The 18,761-nt window shown below is 44.5% G+C and overlaps 3 protein-coding genes across 4 annotated transcripts in view; 1 reads left to right on the plus strand and 2 right to left on the minus strand.

Annotated features, from left to right (window-relative positions):
- The window catches only part of gtf2h4 (general transcription factor IIH, polypeptide 4), a 56,634-nt gene extending 50,703 nt beyond the window's left edge, over positions 1–5,931 (minus strand). Inside the window, exons 1-3 of one of the 2 annotated variants that reach the window (XM_069919342.1) lie at positions 5,826–5,931; positions 4,835–4,978; positions 2,900–3,004 (exon numbers count right to left, since the gene is read on the minus strand). In XM_069919342.1, the coding sequence (XP_069775443.1) occupies positions 2,900–3,004; positions 4,835–4,947 (218 nt within the window). In that variant the 5' untranslated portion in view covers positions 4,948–4,978; positions 5,826–5,931. Of the gene's footprint in view, positions 1–2,899; positions 3,005–4,834; positions 4,979–5,676; positions 5,788–5,825 lie in introns of those variants that run through there. The other variant, XM_069919343.1, reaches the window with a different exon arrangement.
- The window catches only part of rps5 (ribosomal protein S5), a 335,501-nt gene that overhangs the window by 239,039 nt on the left and 77,701 nt on the right, over positions 1–18,761 (minus strand). The gene's annotated exons all lie outside the window — the stretch shown is intronic.
- sh3bp5lb (SH3-binding domain protein 5-like, b) overlaps positions 9,500–18,761 on the plus strand; it is a 30,484-nt gene continuing 21,222 nt past the window's right edge. Inside the window, exon 1 of the mRNA XM_069919348.1 lies at positions 9,500–9,702. Coding sequence (XP_069775449.1) covers positions 9,544–9,702 — 159 coding nt within the window. The 5' untranslated portion in view covers positions 9,500–9,543. The remainder of the gene's footprint in view (positions 9,703–18,761) is intronic.

The following is an 18,761-nucleotide window of genomic DNA, read 5'->3' on the forward strand; positions in this document are numbered from 1 at the left end:
ATGTTGTTGAAAATTTTCAATAAATATTTAGTTCGGCCCTCGACTTAGTCCAAGTTTTTAATTTTGGCCCTCCGTGAATTTGAGTTTGACATCCCTGCTCTTAGGGAAAAGGTTTCCCCTTAGATTCCACATCAATATCTTGGTAGTGGAGAGAGGGGAGAGCACCAAGTTCCTTGGCATTCATTTGACTAGTGGACACACATCTCCTCACTTGTCAGGAAGGCACACAGCAAATGCACTTCCTATGGACACTGAAATGGGCCACCATCACGCCAACTTCCTACAGGAGCTCTATCAAGAGCGTCCTGGCTGGCTTCATCACAGTGCGGGGATGGTCGCTGCAGGAAAATGGATCAGAGGTCAATCCACAGGATCAGAAGAGCGGCAGAGAGGATCCCTGGGGTCTTCCCTCCCCCATTGATGTGAATTACGTGATCGTTGTCTGAAGAGGGCATGCAAAATCATCGAGGACCCTGTCCACTCTGCGCACAGCATCTTTCAGCTGCTCCCGTTGGGGAAGAGATCCAGGAGGATCAGACCCAGCACCACCGCGAGAATGCTGAACGACCAAAGGAACTGCCCACACTAACCATCCGAGACTCAAAAAGCAATATTTATTACTTGTCCTGCATATATACTGTTTGTCTGTATGTGTGTGTGGTTGTCTGGTTGTGTGTCTGCGTGTTTTGCACTGAGGACCGGAGAACGCTGTTGCGTCGGGTTGTACTGGTGCAATCGGGTGACAATAAAAACCTGACGCTCACCTTAAACCTCCAGTTCTAGAATCGTCTACCCCATGAGAAGGACTCAAAGTATAGGTGATCCATGTCCCTCATGACGTGAGAAACCTCATTCCTTCAGCCTCCTCCACTCCAGGGAATAAAGACCCATCTAACCTCTGCCCACGTCGAGCATTCCTATCCCAGCAACATCCTCGTTATAAAACAAAAGCTACATATAAGGATGGGAACAGGTGTGGAGTTACCAGCAGCTGCTGATTAAATCTTCCTCACCACTTGAGTGAGTAAACAGCATAAATCAGCCGTCTTTATAAGACACAGGAGCAGAAATAGGCCATTCAGTCCATCGAGTCTGCCCCCATCATGAGCTGATCCGTTTCCCCACTCAGCCCCACTGCCCGGCCTTCTCCCCATCACCTTGGATGCCCCGGCTAATTAAGAACCTGTCAATCTCTGCCTTAAATACACCCAATGACCTGGCCTCCACAACCGCCTGTGGCCACAGATTCAACGCCCTCCGGCTGAAGAAATTATAATCAATGAGTGTTTCAGTGTTTACCAGTGAAAAGTATTCCACAGGTTACACTTGCTGTAATTACCTTGCCTCATCGCCTCCAGCTAGCGTCAAGTTATCGACTGCAGCAAATATTTGATATGCCTGTCAGTTTAATTCTTGCTCCCTTTCCCACTATATCCCAGCCCACAGCATCCAGGGAAGCTCAAAGTAAGCTCAAGGATCAGTACCTCCAGGCAAATCTCAACCTTGCAGGGTCAACAGTGAGATCAACATTTCACATAATTATCCTGCAGTCCCTCTGTGCGCTGCCGAGCCCTGGATTCTTTCTCGGGGTGGGGGGGTGGGGGTGGGGGAGGGATGGCAAAGTAACACAGCTGATGCCTCTCGACTCCCAGGTTCAACTCCAACCTCCGGCACTGCCCACGTGGAGTTTGCACGCTCTCTCTCCTTGGGGCGTTCCAGTTTCGTCCAGCACCCCAAAGGCACAAGGGTCCGGTGAGGGGTAGAATCTTTGTGTGTGTGTGTGTGTGTGTGTGTGTGTGTGTGTGTGTGTGTGTGTGTGTGTGTGTGTGTGTGTGTGGTGGGGAGGGGGGGCTGTGGGGTAGAGGACAGAGTTGATTGGAATGAGGAGAGAATGAGGCCCCCAATGGTAGCAAAGACCAGGGATGGCCAAACTTGCTTAACATAAGAGCCACAAACAATAAACTTTGGAAGTCTGAGAGCCGCAATCACATGATCACAGCTATGCTGAATAAAACTACCATTGTGAGCAGCGGTTAGTACGATTCCTGTCTCAGCCACCTTATTGTATAGGACAACGATGTACAGGACGACCCTGGAATTTCCACCTAAAATGTTGGTTATGAGTGATACCCTTTTAAAAAGGCACCCGGCCCTCCCCCCCCAAAAAAATTGAGCACTTTCTGCTGACTAGTGGATGCCGTTAAAAGCAAATCACAATATTTTAATTAAAAACTATTATTTAAAGGTTTAAATTTTATTTGAATATTTTAAAATAAACCACCGTTGGTTCCAGTGACAGGCTATTTAAAACCTGTACAGAGCTGATGGCACTGAAATCGGGCGGATGGACCCCACGGAGGAGTGCTGAGACTTTGCAAATAACTAACGGGGCATGCGCAAGATTACGTTGCAGTGGAGTTGCAACTTGGTTGCCTTTGAATAGGACGACCCTAAATTTAAGATGAAAATTTGAAGTTTAGCCAATCGTCCTATAACGGCACATATGCTACTTTTGCGAGCACCAAATGGCTTGCGAGCCGCTGTTTGGCCACCCCTGGCATAGACTATGGGCTGAAGGACCCATTCTGTTCTGCTTGAACATAGAACTCTGCAGCACAGTACAAGCCCTGACACGAGAACATATAAACTAGGAGCAGAAGTTGGCCATCTAGCCCTCTCCACCATTCATTGAGATCATGGATGATCTGATGGCTCGAGGTTCATCTCCACCCACATGTCTTTCCCCCATATCCCTTAATTCTCCCACTATGTGAAAATCTACCCAACCCCGAAAGGGGCTGTTACCGTGCTGTAAATTAAATTTAAATTTATTAAACCGGCCGCAGATAAAGCCATTTCTGCCTCAACCTATCGGCAGTGAGTGTGGCCGAAGAGTTACCGTTGGTTATCTTTCTTTACCCAGAAGGCCACGGCAGCCTGAGGCAGGGGCTGGTCCAGGAACAGCAGCCGCATCACATAATTCCGAGCCAGCGGTGGCAGCTCCCTGAGTGAAGAAAAGAGGAGAAAAATGGAAGGGGGGCACTCATTACAACAAGCAACCGTGTGAAATACAAAAGTCTGCAGACGCTGTGATTGTGGTTAAAAACACAGGGACGCACTGGAGGAATTCAAACCAGTCTCACAGTCTCCTGAGGAGGTCAAGTATATTACCAACATTTTGGCCTTGAGCCCTTCCTCAAGGAATAAACAAAGAAAAGGAAGGACAAAGAAGACTGAAAACTGGCCTGTTAATAGAATAAGAGGAGAGGGTGAGAATTGATTTTGGCTCTGAATGGAGACAGAGGGAAGGTGTGGGGGGGGGGGGAGAGGGAGAGGGTGCGAGCTGTGGGAAAAGTGACAGGGGGGAGAAGAAGGGGAGGGGGAAATTTAACGGAAATCTCTGACGTCAATGTTGGAGGGGGCCCAGAAGGAAGATGAGGTGTTGTTCCTCCAATTTGTGGGTGGTCTCAGTCTGGCCGTGCAGGAGACCATGGACAGACATGTCGGCAAAGGAATGGGTGGCCACTAGGAGATCCACGCTATTGTGGCACACAGAGCTGAGGTGCCCAGCGGAGCCATCTCCCAGTCTGTGCCAGTCTCTCTGATGCAGAGGAGACCACACGGAGCTGGACATGGGCAAGGAGGTGAAGCAGGTGGGATCTCAGTGAACAGTTCTACATTGAATGACAACATTGTTTGACTGGTTTAATGTATCCTAGATTTTGTACTTTAAATGGACGGGGGGGGAGGTAGGGAGGGTGGGATGGGAGGAGGGAGGGGGGGTGGGGAGAAAATGGCACTGTATATAATTGAAAAGGAAAAAGTATGTACCATGGTCAATGTGGTTTATGGTGTGAAAAATAATTTTTTTTTAAAAAAACAGTTCTACACCTGACCCGATGCCCAGCTCTGTCGCCCTCACTCACCATTGTAACGAGGGATGCCACCCCCTTCGTGCTCCAGCTTCTCCCTCCCCCCCCAAACACCTTCACCCATTGAAACGCTGGGGCACCAAGAAAGCTGACCACCCTGAGTGAAGGGACACCCTGCAAACTACTCCCTTACATGGACTCTATCTGCTATTGGCTAGAAAAGGCTGTGCTTACTATAACCATGTTCACTATAACACCGTGCTCACAGTAACAGCATGTGTATTTGGTACACATATGATAGAACGCATGCTCATTACAGCCATGTTCACTACCACATGCCGTGCTCACTATAACAGGGTTCACTATAACACACTGTGCTCACGATAATCATGTTCACTATAACATGCGTGTTCACTATAACGGGGTTCACTATAAAATGCAGTGCTCACTATAATAGGGTTCACTATTGCACACCCTGCTCACTATAACACGCCATTTTCACTATAACAGGGTTCACTATAAAATGCCATGCTCACTATAATTGGGTTCACTATTGCACGCCGTGCTCACTATAACCGTGCTCACAATAACAGAGTTCACTATAACACGCCATGTTCACTATAACAGGGTTCACTATAAAATGCCGTGCTCACTATAATTGAGTTCACTATTGCACACCGTGCTCATTATAACAGAGTTCACTATAACACGCCGTTCTCAATATAACAGGGTTCACTATAACATGCCATGCTCACTATAACTATGTTGACTATAACACGATGTGCTCACGATAATCCCATGTTCACTATAAAACTGTGCTCACAATAACACACCGTCCTCACTATAACCATGTTGACTTTAACACTGCTCATGATATTTGTGTTCACTATAACACTGTGCTCACTGTAACCACGTTCCCTTCAGCCCTCTGTGCTGATTTAAACCCTGCTGCACACACTCACCGGAAGACGGCCAGGCAGGTAGCCGGGTGGTTGTACAGCTTGTCCAGGATGGCGGGGCTCAGGCTCCTCATGTACTCGTGCAAATTCTTGCATTTCAGCTTCTCCCGCTGCATGGTTGGCCTGCGCTAGGGAGAGGGGAGGTTGCTGAGTGCAGGTTGAGAGGGGGGTGGGGGGTAAGAAGAGAGCTAGGTTAGCAAGCAGCAGACATACTTTTCAACCCAACTCTGCATCCTGCCAATATCCTCTTGTAAACTTCGACAACCTTCAGCTCCATCCACAGCTCCTCCAACCTTCGTATCATCCGCAAACTTACTGACCCATCCTCCCACCTCTTCATCCAGGTCATTTATAAAAATCACAAAGAGCAGGGGTCCCAGAACAGATCCTTGTCGCAGAATTTATTCATTTATTTATGGAATTGTCGTTTACTGAACTTGTCACAGAATGTTATTTGTGAAATTGCAATTTATGGAATTTATTTATTTGTGGAATTGACGTTTATGGAATTTATTATGAAATTTGTTTAAGGAATTGCAATTTCTGGAACTTATTGCGGAATTTATTTAAGGAATTGCAATTTCTGGAACATTTCTTTATGGAATAGCAGTTTATAGAACTTATTGCAGAATTTATTATGGAATTGCAATTTCTGGAACTTATTTATTTATGGAATTGCAGTTTATGGAACTTATTGCGGAATTTATTTAAGGAATTGCAATTTCTGGAACATTTCTTTATGGAATAGCAGTTTTTGGAATTTTTACGGAATTTATTTGGAATTATTGCAAATGAGGGAATTTGCAGAATCTTGATTTCAGAGGATTGCAATTTACACTTTGCACCTTGTTCTGCACAAAAACGTTGCCAAACATCACAGTTCACGACCGTAACGTTGTTGCGGGATCCGCTGCTCCAGCCTGATCTCGCTGCCCTTGCGGAACGCGGCCCTTCCCCGCCCCTCCCGTCGCCCACGGGACTGGGTTTGCTTTACCTCAAGGAAGCCTTCGACCCAGTGAAGCAGCTCGGGTTCCACCAGGCCCGGCTCGCATGGCAACCGCGCCTCCGGGTGACGTCGGGCGCCGCCCGATGACGCTCCCTATTGGGTGGATTGACCGGTTTCAGGTGACGTCATTCGCCGGCACTGGCCTTCCGCTTCCGCTCCCTTTAAACAGGTTGTACTTTCTTGCGCGGATTAATCTTTTTAATACCTTGAGGAAGGGCTCCAGCCCGAAACCTTGGTTTTATATCTTTATTATATTAAGGCCACTGTTCGACCTGCTGAGTTTCTCCAGCATTTTGTCTTTACTTTAACCTCTGCTGACTTTTGTGTTAAACCAGTGGTTCTCCACTTTGTTCTTTCCATTCACATCCCACCTTCAGTAATTCCTTTGTCATCGGTGCTCTGTGATTAGTAAGGGGTTGCTGAAGGTGGGATGTGGGTGGGAAGAAAAAGATTTAATCGCCTCTCACTGAGTCGTTATGTGCACTGTTTCAGAACTCCAAAGGAAATGGGCCAATGACCATTTTTCTCAAGCAAAATAACAACTGGGTCTAGAGCAGTGATTTTCAATCTTCTCTTCCTACTCACATCCCACCTTAAACAATAGCGCAGGGATTATTTAAAGTGGGATACCAGTAGAAAGAAAAAGGTTGAGAACTACTGACTTAAATCTTAATTCTTCTCATGTTCTGTCCTCCAGTGGTTTTAAAACTTTTTCTTTCCACTCACATCCCACTTAAAGTAATCCCTTCACCACTGGTGCTCTGTGATCAGTAACGGATTGCTTAAGATGGGATGTGGGTGGGAAGAAAAAGTTTGGAAACCACTGTTTTAATTGGCTCATTATGTGCACAGTTTCAGAACTCCAAAGGAAATGGGCCAACGACAATTTTTCTCAAGCAAAATATTACAGTGACAATTGGGTCTGGAGCAGTGATTCTCAACCTTCCCTTCCCACCCACATCCCACCTTAAGCAATCCCTTACTAATCACAGAGCATTGATGGCCTAGGGTGTGTGAGTGGAAAGAAAAAGTTTGAGACCACTGCTTCTACACGTACGTGGTTGCTTTTTCTCTCATAAGACAAACAAGTGCATCATTCATGAGCTTACTTTTGCACTTTATTAATTTTTTTTCTCACTGTATTGTGCAGCCAGTTTGTTTACTTTTTAAATTTGTTTACATGTGTACATTGAGTACAATATTTTTTTGCACTGCCATTAAGTGGTAATTCTGCCTGGTCCACTGGAAAAAGAATCTCAGGGTTGTATGTGATGTCATGTATGTTCTCTGACAATAAATCTGAACTTTTGAATAAGTCTGAACTAGAAGGTACTAAGTAAAAACACAGCACTGGAGAAACTCAGAAGGTCAAACAGTGTCCTTTATATAACAAATATAAAGGTACATAAGCAGCGTTTCAGGCTTGAGCCTTTTATCAGTTGAGATGAGGAACGAGTTGCCAGCTGAAGTGGTGAATGCAGGCTCAATTTCAACATACAAGAAAAGTTTGGACAGGAATGGGAGGGATATGGACTGGATGCAGAACCATGGGACGAGGCATTGTAATGATTTATGGTTCTAATAACACTGGACAATGAAGATTTTTCTTTCTGGACACTCTTTATGGATTTTGGATCGCTGATCATGAAAATCACCTTAAAGATTTCTTGTTTTTAGCTATAACCTATTTTGTGACTTCCTGTTATATTTTAAGTCTACTAGTATTTTGCCTACAACGCAAGCTGTTTTGGTTAGTCCCAGTGTACCTGGGCTTGCACTCAGTGCTATGCAAATATTTTCTTAGCCCTGGGCATGTTTAGTCAGGATGGATGCAGACAAGCTATAAAAGCAGCTCACATGTACAGATGCTGTGCATTACCTTGACAGAGATTGAATGCATGCTGATGCTCATTTTTATCAGACAATAGCACAGTGAAAATGTACTTAATAATAGCATTTATTGTCTTCAGGAAGATTCAATACTGCAGAAATGTCTCGTCAATGTCCAACAGCTGCAATACATCCTGTTACATTTGTGACGAGTATTCACTCAAGGCTGAAAGACGCAGCATGACTGAACTCACTAAAAAAGCCGATGAGCTCTACTTTGGTGGTAAAATTGGTGACCAAGACAAACCCTGGGATCCTCCCACTTGTTGTGTAACACGTGCAGTCAACCCAGGAGCTTGGATCAGAGGCAAATTATGCTATTAAACCTGCTGAATTCAATAGAAGGTCATTTAATGTTTCTCCAACTTCCTCTGTGATACAGTAAATCTGAATTTATCTTTGAGTTCAGTTTAGTTGACTCATAATTCACCATTTTTTTCAGAAAGCAAACCTTTTGGAACAAAAGTTGTTCAGTCTAATGTGCTGGAGGGACTTCAAATAACCAGTTAACTTTTTTTTTCTGTCCACAGATGCCAAGTTTCACCAGCATTACCTGTATCAAACATTAAAGGTCATCGGTGCCATACATACGGACACACAACTAGACATGACACACATACAAGACAATACATATGCAGGACAGGTATTCATGTATACAAATAAATAAATATTGTTTTGTGCATATGAGCGTCTCGGAGGGTTAGTGTGAGCAGTTCCTTTGGTCGTTCAGCGTTCTCACTGCCTGTAGGAAGAAGCAAGAAGCTGTTCCTCAGCCTGGTGGGGCTGGCTCTGATCCTCCTGTGTCTCTTCCCCGGTGGGAGTCGATGTTTCACATTGACCAGCTCCAGTGAGACATTGTGATGATGCAGCGAAACAATGAATTTCATGACATGACACCACGGTCGTCAGCAGAATCACCGGTGGTAGTGAGGAAGCGTACAGGAGGCAGATAGCTTGGCTTGTTGAGTGGGTGTCACAACAACAGCCTTGTGCTCAATGTGAGCAAAACTAAGGAGATGATTGCGGACTTCTGGAGGAATGCAGAAGAACCAGTCCTCATGGGGCAGGGTGGTGGTGATGAGGGGGGGTGGGTCAAGAACTTCAAATTCCTGAATGTCAATATCTCTGAGGATCTGTCCCGGGGCCTCCATGTCGATGCGATCATGAAGAAGTCTTGCCAGCGGCTGTACTTCGTGTGGAGTTTGAGGAGGGCTGTGGAGAGCATCTGGCTAGTTGCATCGCTGCCCGCCACCAACTCTCACGACAAGAATGAGCGCCGGAGGGTTGTTAACTCGGCCTGCGACATCATGGGCACCAGACTCCACTCTGTTGAGGATGTTGGCACGAGGCGGTGTCTTCTAGAAAGCAGCCTCTATCCTCAAAGACCTCAATCTCCGTGGCCAGGCCCTCTCCATTCTGCTACCATCGGGGAGGAGGTCCGAGAGCCTGAAGACGAGCGCCCAGCGGCACAAGGACGGTTTCTTCCCCCTCCGCCATCAGATTCCTGAATGGACAATGATCCAAAGACATGGCCTCATCTTGACTTTTTCTTGCACTATCTTTATTTATTGTTGTAAAGTGGTTTTATATAAATGTTTTCCCCTGTGATACTGCAGCAAAACAATGTATTTTATGACATGTTCATGAGAATTAAGCCACTGGTTCTGAGGAAGCCATTGGTGCCGTACAACAAGGTGGCGGCGCCCAGTGGGCCGGGTGATGACGCAAAACGGCGAGCGACGAACCGATTGCACCCCCCCTCCCCGCCCCCTGCTGGCGCTCACCCGAGGCGCCTCGAAGCCTCGGCCATGGTGGAATGACGGAGCCGGCGAGCCCGCGGGAGGGCCCCGCCGGCAGCGGGGAGCCGGGCGCGGCGGCTGGCGGGGCGCAGCAGCAGCAGCAGGAGCAGGCCCAGGCCGAGGCCGAGGGGCCGCGGCAGCGAGAGGACGAGGAGGAACTGGACCCCCGGATCCAGGTGGGGAAAGGGTCGGGGGCCTGGGGAGGGTCAGGACCTCGGGCCGGGGGTGTGATCAGGGCCTCGGACTGGGGGTGTGATCAGGGCCTCGGACTGGGGGTGTGATCAGGGCCTCGGACTGGGGGATGGGGGAGGAGAGGGAGGGAGGAAGAGAGTGAAGGAGTGGAGAGGGACAGAGGGGGGTGGACTTGCAGAGGAAGGGAGAGGCGAGATAGAGGGGGAGAGGGACAGAGAGAGAGGGGTGGGAGATAGAGAGGGGGGACTTGCAGAGGAAGGGACAGGAGAGATAGAAGGGGAGAGAGAGGGGTGGGAGATAGGGGGGACTTGCAGAGGAAGGGAGAGGGGAGATAGAAGGGGGAGAGAGAGGGGTGGGAGATACAGAGGGGGGGGGAACAGCAGGAAAGGGAAGGGAGAGAGAGAGAGAGAGAGAAGTGGAGGGAGGAAAGAGGCCAAGGCAGCATCCTGGTTCTGTGGGGCCCTGGGATGACCCCTCTGCCCCCTGGTACTGCCTTCCCAAGCTAACCCTGGTGCCCTTGCAGGACCACTCCTGACAGGAATGTATGTCCCATCACTTCTTTCATACGATTTCTGTCTCTTCTGACTTTACATTCACAGACAAATGATAATGCAAATAAGAAAGTATACAGGAATTAATGCAAAGCATAAAATATGTAGAATTCCATTAATGAAGGATCATTTGGGGAATAGGGATGCGAGGGGCTGCTGAAGGGTTTTTGACTGTGTCAGCGGTTCGGATCTGGACCTCGGGTGGCCAGTGGTTTGGTGTGGACTCTGTGGGGCAGAGGGAGGCGAATCTATGGACATATGGCGACTCCGGGGGGAACTCAGGTTTCAGATTTATTGTCGGAGTACATACTTGACATCATATACAACCCTGAGATTCCTTTTTCCTGCGGGTGCAGCAGATTTACCACTAATTGGTAATGCAAAAAAATAAACTGTACACAGCTTAAACCATGGAAACAAATAAAGAACTGTAAACAGATAAATGATGTAAACAAACTGAGCAATACAGGGAAAGCAAAGAAAATCAATAAAGGGCCAAAGTAAAAGTCCTTAAATGAGTCCCTGATTGAGTTTGTTGTTGAGGGGTCTGATGGTGGAGGGGTGGCAGCTGTTCCTGAATCTGGTGGTGCAAGTCTTGTGGCACCGACACCTCTTTCCTGATGGCAGCAGTGAGAACAGAGCATGTGCTGGGTATTGTGGATCCTTGATGATCGCTGCTGCTATCCGAAGGCAGTGTTCCCCATAGATGTTTTCAATGGTGGGGAGGGATTTGCCTCTGATGTCCTGGGCTGTGTCCACTACCTTTTGGAGGGCTTTACGCTCAGCGATATTGGTGTCTCTGTACCAGACCGTGATGCAGCCGGTCAGCACACTTTCCACCACACCTCTGGAGAAATTTGCCAGGGTTTCTGGTGTCACACCGAACCTCCGCAAACTCCTGAGGAAGTCGAGGCACTGATGTGCTTTCTTTACAATGCCATTACTGTTATTCTCCGAGATAATGACTCTTAAGAACCTTAATGTGCTCACCCTCTCCACCTCTAAACCCCAGATTGTACACCTCTAGCTTTCCTTTCCTGAAGTCAACAATCAGCTCCTTGGTTTTGGTGACATTGAGTGCAAGGTTGTCATTGTTGCACTATTCAGCCAATCCCCATCACTGACTCATCCCCTTCCTTTGCTGTGGTATCGTCGGCAAATTTGTAAATGGTGTTATTGTCGTACCGAGCTACAGTCGTAGGTGTACGGTGAGAAAAGCAGGGGGCTAAGAACACAGCCCTGTGGTGCTCTGGTACCCATGGAGATTGGAGAGAATTTCTTACCTGATCAGCTTTGAGGGGATAATGGTGTTAAATGCCAAACCATCTCTTGCTTCTCTCTCTCTGACTGTAAGAGGCACTTCAGGTAATTTCTGCCGATGATGAATTTGTCTGCCTTACAGCAGGCAAAAGCAATTTCATGTAATGTGGCACTTGTTTTATCACAATGGCCATAAATTGAATCTTGAATCAGAGGTGGAGATGGTGAGCAAATTTAAGTTCTTGGCAGTCGTAATCTCGGAGGATCTTTCCTGGAGCCAACACTCTAATGGAACCGTGAAGAAAGCACATCAGCGCCCCTACTTCCTCAGGAGTTTGTGACATTGGAAACCCTGTTAAATTTCTACAGATGTGTGATGGAAAGTGTGCTGACCGGCTGCATCACGGTCTGGTATGGGGACGCCAATACCCCTGAGCATAAAGTCCTGCAAAAGGTAGTGGACGCAACCCAGGTCATCGCGGGCAAAACCCTCCTCACCATCGGGAACGTCGAGAGAGCAGCAGCGATCATCAAGGATTAATGCCACCCAGCTCCGTTCTCGCTGCTGCCACTGGGAAAGAGGTATCAGCGCCACAAGACTCGCACCATCAGATTCAGGAACAGCTGCTCCCCCTCCACTGTCAGACTCCTCAACGACAAACTCAATCAGGGACTCATTTAAGGACTAGTTAAGGATTTTTTAAAAATTCTCTCCTCATTGTACAGTTTGTTTACATTCATTATCTGTTTACAGTTGTTTATATGTTTACATCTGTACATTGTATATAGTTTTCTTATACTACCAATAAGTGGTAATTCTGCCTGACCCACAGAAAAAAGAATCTCAGGGTTGTGTGTGATGTCATGTATGTAAAATCTGAAAAAGGGGCTCCCTCTTTCCATCTAGATGGACCAGAAACGTTCCCAAAGTTGGACTTGATTGTAGGGGCAAGGCACGAAAGTCTGCAGACACTGTGATTAAAGTAAAAACACAAAACTCAGCAGGTCAAACCGAGTACTTTAGATAGCTAAAATAAAGAATCAGAATTTATTGTCAAGAATAAGTCACCAAATTCCTGGTTTTGCAGCAGCGTCTCAGTGCAAACATTTCTAAATACCCCATATATATATCACCAATAACGATCACAGGAGGGAAACAGGCCATCAGTCCGCACCGATTTATGCAAACTCCACTGGTTCCACCAACCTGCTCCCTGCCCAAAACCCTCCAACCCCCTCACATCCATGTACTCATCCAACCTCCAATAACAGAATAGACCCTGCCACAGCGACCTCTTCCGGAAGGTCATTCCACTCCTCCAACCCCTCTCTGAGTGAAGAAGCTTCCTCTTGTATTACTTCTAAAGTTTTGCCCCCTATGACCCCTTGTTCCAATCTCCCTTACTCTCAGGGGAAAGAGCCTATTCACATCTACTCTATATAACCCCCTCATAATTTTAATTACTCTATCAAATCCCCTCTCAACCTTCTACGCTCCAATGAATAAAGTCCCAGTCTACTCAATCTTTCACCGTATTCTAGATACTGCAATCCAGGCAACATTTTTGTAAACCTTCTTTGCACCCTCTCACAACCTTATTGATATCCTTCCTATAATTTGGAGACCAGAACTGCTCTCAGTACTCCAAATTTGGCCTCACCAGTGCCTTAAACAGTCTCAACATCACCTCCCAGCTCCTATATTCTATGCTTTGATTTATAAAGGCCAGCATACCAAAAACCTTCTTCACCACCCTAACGACATGGGAATCCACCTTCATGGAACGATGAACAGTTATTCCAAGATCCCTCTGTTCCTCAGCTTTCCTCAATGCCCTCCCCTTCACTGCATACGTCCTATTTTGGTTATTCCTCCCAAAATGAAGCACATCACACTTATCTACATTAAACTCCATCGGCCACCTTTCAGCCCAAACAGTGCAAATCCTTCTGCAGTCCACGAAAACCCTCCTCACTATCCACAACTCCCACGATTTTTGTATCGTCAAAATAAATAAAATTAGTGCAAAAGAAAGTCAAAATGAGGCAGTGTCTTTGGTTCACTGACCCTTCAGGAATCCGATGGCGGAGGGGAAGAAGCTGGCATTGTGTCACTGGGTGGAGAGTGAAGAGGGCATGGCCCGGGTTGTGGGCGCCCTTGAGGAGAGAAGCTGCTTTCTCAAGATACAGCCTCTTGCAGATGTCCTCGATGGAGTGAAGTCCTGTGATGTCGCAGGCCGAGTTAACAAATCTGGAGTCTTCCTGTTCTGTGCATTAGCACCTCCGTGCCAGACAACGATGCAACCAGTCAGAATGCTCACCTCGGTGCACCAGTCAAAATTTCCGAGAGCTTTCGGTGACATACTAGCCCCTTTGTCACTGGCATCCCAGTTAATTGGCTGTGCAGTGTCCCAGGATAGGAAACCCTTTGTGCCATTTCCACTGGGCTATACTTAACTGGGACAGAATCATCCCCGGCGATCGGAGCGTTCTACCTTCAACTGTAAACAGGTGACTTTCTGCTGTCCCTTTTCCACTGGTTTTATCAGCATGCCAACGTCAACTGACACTGGGATTATGAGTAAAGGTCAAAATAATTAATCCCTGGCGTGAAATGACGTCATTTGACGGCGCCATTCTGATGGTACCTGGGACAAGGTGCCAGTGGAAAAGTAGCTACTGAATCCCCTCCTCAACTCCTTACAAAGTATATCTGCTGGTTAGTCTTCTTCGTGATTGAATGGAGGAATGTCTTCCCTTTGTTGATAAGTACGTGGGTAGGATTTCTTTCCCTTGCGAGTTTTCATTGATCGGTAAATCTTAAGTTTGCAAGTGAGGAAGTGTACAAGAATTAATGTAGCACAATACAATATGTAAAATCTCATTAAAAAAGGGCTCCTTCTTGCACAAAAGTCTGCAGAGACCCTGATTAAAATAAAAACACAATGCTGGGAAAACTCGGCAGGTCAAAAAGTTTTTGAAGAGATTTGATATGTCACCAAAGACTCTCAAACCTCGACAGCTGTAGTACAGAGATCGTTCTGGGTGGTTGCATCTTTGTCTGGTACGGAGGTGTCAATGGTCAGGACAGTGGAAAAAAAACTGCAGAGGGTTGTTAACTCGGCCTGCAACATCATGGGCACCAGACCTCACTCCATTGAGGACGTCTACAAAAAGGCAAGGCCTTAAGAAATCAGCCTCTATCCTCAAGGACACCCACCACCCCTCTTCACTCTACTGCCACTGGGAAGGAAGCACAGGAGCCTGAAGGCGGGCACCCAGCGGCACAAGGATGGCTTCTTCCCCTCCACCATCAGACTCCTCAATGACAAACTCAATCAGGCACTCATTTAAGGACTCTTACTTTTGCACTTTATAGATTTTTTTCTTGTTTTTCACAGTCAGTGTGTTTACATCTCTTTATTTGTTGACATATATACCTTAATTAAAATTGATAATCTACATCAGTCTACACGAGGCAGACTTTTACTTCCACAAGGGTGTCTGTTATCCCAGGTGACTGAGCTGTGGTTATTTTCTAAAGTCCCTTGACAACCCATGGACTTGTCCAGTAAGTGTAACCATGTCTATTTTGGCCGTGTTCAAGGTTATAATTTGTGTGATGTATTTGTCGTCAAGTTTCTCTGTGGCAAGGAGTCACGTGATGGAGTAGTGGCCGGTAGGGGATTTCCAGCCTTCTCCAGAAAAGTAAAAAAAAGGTAGAGGAAAAACAAACTAACACAGAAACTATAACAAATTGAAAGTGAAAGTGTGGAGAAAATGGCAGCAAAGAAAGAAAAACCAAAAACAACAGGAAGAAAAGAAGAAGGAAGAACGTCGGAAGAGGAAGGTGAAGGCCTTACCGGTACGAGGAAGCCCGCCGTGGAGAGAGAAGCCCACTTCCTGAGGTCAGTGGAAACCCTGAACTCAGGACTACAAAGATGGCTCACGGAGCCAAACAAAAGTGCGCAACTGCGCATGCACGAATCCTCGCGCAACGATGCACAAGACAAAAACAACACCGACAGGAGGGGGGACCAGCTGAGGAGTAAATCTCCACAGCCGAAACAGACAAATATAACACGACAGCAAGACTCTCAATAGGAAAACATAGAAAATAACGGGAAGAAGAAGGAAGAGAATAAAAATAGGAAATCAAAGAAACAACAGATGACCAACCCAGAGGAAGAAGACCAACACCAAGACACTTTTCATAAAAATAAGAAGAACAAAAATACCCAACAAAATAAAATAAGCAACCCAACAAGAAAATCAGAAGAGACTGAGGTAAAGGAAACAGATCCTGGAGTGGACTCAGAAGAAGAGGAGGGAGAACATAGAGAAATGGAAGATGAAGGGAAGAGCAAGTACATGGATATATATTTTTTTAAAGAATATATGGAAACAGTAAAAGAATGGCAGTCACAAGAATTCAGTGAAATAAAAAGAAGAATAAAAAGTACAGAAGAAAAAATGAATAGATTAGAGGTGATCATGACAGAAATAGGAAAAAGAGTAGACAAGGTGGAAGAATGAGAAACAGCCATAGAAATGGAGGTAGATGACTTAAAAAAGAAATTAGAAGAATCTGATAAAAAAATTAAAGAAACACAGGAGCTGTTATCTCAGAAGATAGATATAATGGAAAATTATAATAGAAGAAATAATATAAAGATAGTGGGCCTTAAGGAAGATGAAGAAGGCCAAAATATGAAAGAATTTATAAAAGAATGGATCCCCAGGGTCCTAGGAAGGCCAGAATTACATGAAGAAATGGAAATAGAAAGGGCACACAGAACATTAGCCCCTAATCCACAACCACAACAAAAACCAAGATCCATTCTAGTAAAATTCCTAAGATATACAACAAGAGAAAATATATTGGAGAAGGCAATGAAAAAAATAAGAGAAGACAAAAAACTACTGGAATACAAGGGTCAAAAATTTTTTTTCTATCCAGATATAAGTTTTGAACTCCTGAAGAAGGAGTTTAATGCAGCAAAAACGACCCTATGGAAAAAGGTTATAAATTTATGTTAAAATACCCAGCGGTACTTAAAATAGTTATCGCGGGGCAGCAAAGCAAACTATTCTCGGATCCGGAAAAAGCACGAAAATTTGCAGAACAACTACAAAACAGACAGAGAGAGATGAAGAGATGTAACAAGAAAAAAAATGACAACAAGCTATATATATTATATATTGAAGGGAAAGAAAGGGAAGAAAGGAAGTAAGGAGGGAATTAAGAGAGTGACCTTTGTTATATATGAAGATTAAAATCTTTTCTGGGGGGCTGGGTGGGGAAGAATAACAGTCACTGCGAAATCAGTTGATGCTTGCGAGCAGATTCGCAAATCCAAATGGAGAGGGGAGATGTGGTTGCCTGACAAGGGACAAAGGGCAACTCAGAAAGGGGAGGGACTATTGGGGTTAAAGGAATTTTAGATATGAGAATAGTGGAAATATTTTATGTTTTAGAAATGTTGTCTTATAATGTGTTCAAAAAAAGAAAGCAGAAATGGATAAGGGAAGGTGGTGATGAGGAAACGGAAAGGAAAGATAAACAAAGTATGAAATGACTATGTTGAACTATATGACTTTAAATATTAATGGAATACATAACCAAATCAAAAGGAAGAAACTGTTAAATTTACTAAAAAAAAATTGATATAGCATTCGTACAAGAAATACATCTAACTGAAGTGGAACACAAGAAATTAAAGAGAGATTGGATAGGACATGTAACAGCAGCATCATGTAATTCAAAAGCCAGAGGAGTAGCTATATTAATCAATAAAAATTAACCAATCAAAATAGAAGAGGAAATAATAGATCCAGCAGGGAGATATGTAATGATAAAATGTCAGATATATTCAAGAATTTTGGAATTTACTTAATGTATACTCACCTAATGAAGAAGATCAAAAATTTATGCAAGATATCTTTTTGAAGATAGCAGATACGTAAGGGAACATACCAATAGGAGGGGATTTTAACCTTAATTTGGACTCAAACTGGAAAAAAAACTAACAGAAAGAACAAAGTAACCAAATTTATAATTAAATCGATGCAAGAAATGCAACTTTTGGATATATGGAGGAAATAACACCCAAAGGAAAAGGAATATTCATATTATTCGGGTAGACACAAAACATACTCAAGGATAGACCTATTCCTGTTATCAGCCTACATTCAAGGGAGAGTTAGGAAAGCTAGACTATTATCGGATCACTCACCCCTGTTATTGGCAATAGCTAGAGGACATCCCACCAAGAATGTATAGATGGAGATTAAACTCCATGCTACTTAAAAGACAGGATTTTAGAGAATTAATTGAACGACAAATTAAAATATACTTTGAAATAAATACGGAATCAGTGAAAGATAAGTTTATACTACGGGACGCAATGAAAGCATTCATCAGAGGGCAAATAATAAGTTATGTAACTAAGATGAAGAAGGACTACAATCGGGAAAAAGAACAGTTGGAAAGGGAAATAACAAATACAGAAAAAGAATTAGCAATAAAGGAAGATACAACTAAAAGAAGAGAACTGGCAGACAGAAAAATAAAATATGAAACACTACAAACATATAAGGTGGAGAAGAACATAATGAAGACAAAACAGAAATATTATGAGCTAGGAGAAAAAACGCACAAAATTCTAGCGTGGCAGCTTAAGACAGAACAAACTAAAAGAATGGTATTGGCATTGAGGAAAAAGGACAAAAAAATTACATATAATCCAACGGAGATCAATGAAAACTTCAGGGAATTCTACGAACGACTATATCAAACTGAAAATGAAGGGAAAGAAGACAAAATAGATGAATTTCTAACTAAAATTGAACTACTGAAATTACAAACAGAGGAGCAAAATAAATTAATAAAATCATTTGAAATAGAAGAATTACAGGAGATATTAAAAAAACTACCGAACAATAAAACACCAGGAGAGGATGGATTCCCAATAGAATTCTATAAAACATTTAAAGACTTATTAATTCCTCCCCTCCAGATTGATAAAACACAAAACATACCAGATTCATGCAAAACAGCAATAATTACAGTAATACCAAAGACAGGGAAAGATCCACTCGCACCAGCATCATATAGACCAATATCTCTACTTAACACAGATTATAAGATAATAGCTAAACTATTAGCAAACAGATTGGCCGTCTATGTACCAAAAATAGTAAATCTAGACCAAATTGGATTTATTAAAAAA

Source organism: Narcine bancroftii, chromosome 2, assembly GCF_036971445.1.
Source record: "Narcine bancroftii isolate sNarBan1 chromosome 2, sNarBan1.hap1, whole genome shotgun sequence".
NCBI classification, from domain to species: domain Eukaryota; kingdom Metazoa; phylum Chordata; class Chondrichthyes; order Torpediniformes; family Narcinidae; genus Narcine; species Narcine bancroftii.